Source organism: Sminthopsis crassicaudata, chromosome 4 (assembly GCF_048593235.1).
Source record: "Sminthopsis crassicaudata isolate SCR6 chromosome 4, ASM4859323v1, whole genome shotgun sequence".
NCBI classification, from domain to species: domain Eukaryota; kingdom Metazoa; phylum Chordata; class Mammalia; order Dasyuromorphia; family Dasyuridae; genus Sminthopsis; species Sminthopsis crassicaudata.
The window spans coordinates 375,991,418-375,993,944 of record NC_133620.1 but is presented as its reverse complement, the minus strand read 5'-3'; the positions used below and the strand labels follow the sequence as shown (position 1 = coordinate 375,993,944).

Below are 2,527 nucleotides of genomic sequence, written 5' to 3'. Positions count from 1 at the left end.
GAACCTCGGATCTCCTCCATATTACGAGGAGCTGTCAGAAAAGGATAATAGTGGAGAAAAGGAGCTATTCAAAACACTTTTATTAAAAGCAAAAGAAGGAAGTATATAAAATAATTTCTGAGGCATCTCCTAACTCTCCATTATCTGAATTTAAAGCACTGAGCAAATTGAAGGTTGGCAAGGGAGGAGGAATAGTGTTGATTTGTATTTTAAAAGAAATCAAGAGACCTGGCCTTTTGAAGTAAGGATAATAAGGTAGTAAAAAGAGATAGTTGAAGATAAAAATAATTAACCGGAAATTCTTGTCTGAGGAGGGGTTAAAGGAGATAATTTGAGATACAAATGATCAAGAGAAATTCCTGTCTTATTTACAAATATCTCCAGAACCTCTTGGATAACATCTCTGTGCAAATGTTGTTTTGATGACCCTAGTTATATATAAAAGGAAGTTCTAAAAAATGAAATCCTTGCACTGAGTTCATACCAGCCTTGTGCCCACCAACTGGTGTCCCCTTGCCAGGGAGTTTGGCCTTCCTGGAGGCCAAATGCCTGTCTATTCCTTTACTGTCAATAAAGACTTTGTTTTGATACAGCATTGAGTAGTGAATCCAATCGCTACCTAACCTGTCCTTGGTTACTTTGGGGAAGGAGAGAGGTTAATCAGACCCAGGAGGAGAAGAGCTGATCCATCTTGGCTTAGAGCCCCAATTTACTCCTCATCAGGGAGCCAGTATTTGTTCCTTTTTTCCCTTTGTAGGTGATTCTACCCATAATATGGAGAATAAGAACCAATCAATGGTGACAGAGTTTTTCTTCTCTGTGTTCCCCCGGTTTCAGGAAGGGGGCTACCTGTTTTTCATCCCTTTGCTCTTCATCTACCTGTTCATTGTCATTGGGAACCTCATGATTTTCATTGCTATCAGGCTGGATGCCCGGCTCCATAACCCCATGTACAATTTCATCAGCATCTTCTCCTTCGCAGAGATCTGGTATACCACAGCCACCATCCCCAAGATGCTCTCAAACCTGGTCAGTGACCAGAAGACTATCTCCTTCACTGGTTGCCTCCTACAGATGTATTTCTTCCATTCACTTGGAAACACTGAGGGCATTTTGCTGATGACAATGGCCATTGACAGATACATTGCCATCTGTAATCCCCTTAGATACCCAACCATAATGACCCCCAGGCTCTGTGTCCAGTTGAACATGGCTTCCTGTGTCTTTGGCTTCCTTATCTTACTCCCTGAGATTGCATGGATTTCCACTCTACCCTTTTGTGGCTCCAATCAGATCCATCAGATATTCTGTGACTTTACCCCTGTTCTGAACTTGGCTTGTAAAGATACCTCTATGCTCCTGATACAAGATATAATCCATGCTATTGCCATTCTATTTACTTTTCTAATCATTGCCCTCTCCTATATTCGAATTATCATTGTGATCCTAAAGATACCCTCAACAGAGGGTCGCCAAAAGGCTTTTTCCACTTGTGCCAGCCACCTTGCTGTCTTCCTATTGTTCTTTGGCAGTGTGGGACTCATGTATCTTCGTTTTTCTGCCACTTACCCTCCTTTCTGGGACACAACCATTGCAGTAATGTTTGTTGTCCTTGCCCCCTTTTTTAACCCTATTATCTATAGTTTGAGGAACAAGGATGTGAAAGAGGCCATCAAGAAACTTCTCTGTCCAAAAGAAAAACAATAACATATAAATAAGTGCACAACATATCTATACACATATATACAAGTATGTATCACATTACCATCACATCCATATATACATATATGTGATATGTATCCATCCATATGTTTATATATATATATATAAAATATGTATGTATATGTGAATGCATGTAGCCTGTGTGTGCATACATACATATTTTGTGTATGTATACACACATTGCAAATAAATCATATCTAATACTTTATGACTTACTGAGAATTTTTTCTCTTTTATTTATCCCTATAGTACCAAGAATTGGGTGCTGTTAAAAAAAAAAAATTCTAAAACTTAATATAATGTCTATTTTTGCCCTTAATCAACCCTATAACTAAGATGAAAAAGTGGAACTTTTACTTTCAGCAGTAATATTTAAGGGACAAAAAAGCTTATACAATGGCTTTTTAAATAGTGTGCAAGTTTTTCTTTTTTAATAACATGTTTTCATTTTGATTATATTTTCATCTCTTCAACAAGATAGAAATAGCTGAATTTAGTTCTGAGTTAGTCAAAGTAATTGAATCCAAATGCTATTGGATAAAACTTTTGGTTTTTTTTTTTTATTCAGTGGCTAAATACTGGACAAACTTCTTTAGTACTCCCTCATTTCTCCCATTCCTACTGAAAGTTTCCCCAAAATTGGTTTTATTTTTTTCTTGAAAGGTGTGTCAAGGTTTGTCTCTCCCATTCTAGAATACTATCTTGATAAATCCCATCCTGCTCAATAGAATCAATTTGAAATACTTTTTATTTTTATGGGATGAATCACCAAGTTGCTTTAAAGGTAGGTTTAAATCTGCTTGAC

General features: G+C 37.2%; 1 protein-coding gene across 1 annotated transcript; it reads left to right on the top strand.

The window, feature by feature from the left end:
• Window positions 1-680: 680 nt before the first annotated feature.
• Window positions 681-1,707, top strand: LOC141540853 (olfactory receptor 6K3-like). The gene has a single exon (XM_074264792.1). The coding sequence runs from the start codon at window positions 775-777 to the stop codon at window positions 1,705-1,707; it is 933 nt and encodes a 310-aa protein (XP_074120893.1). The 5' UTR covers window positions 681-774.
• The last annotated feature ends 820 nt before the right edge of the window (window positions 1,708-2,527 follow it).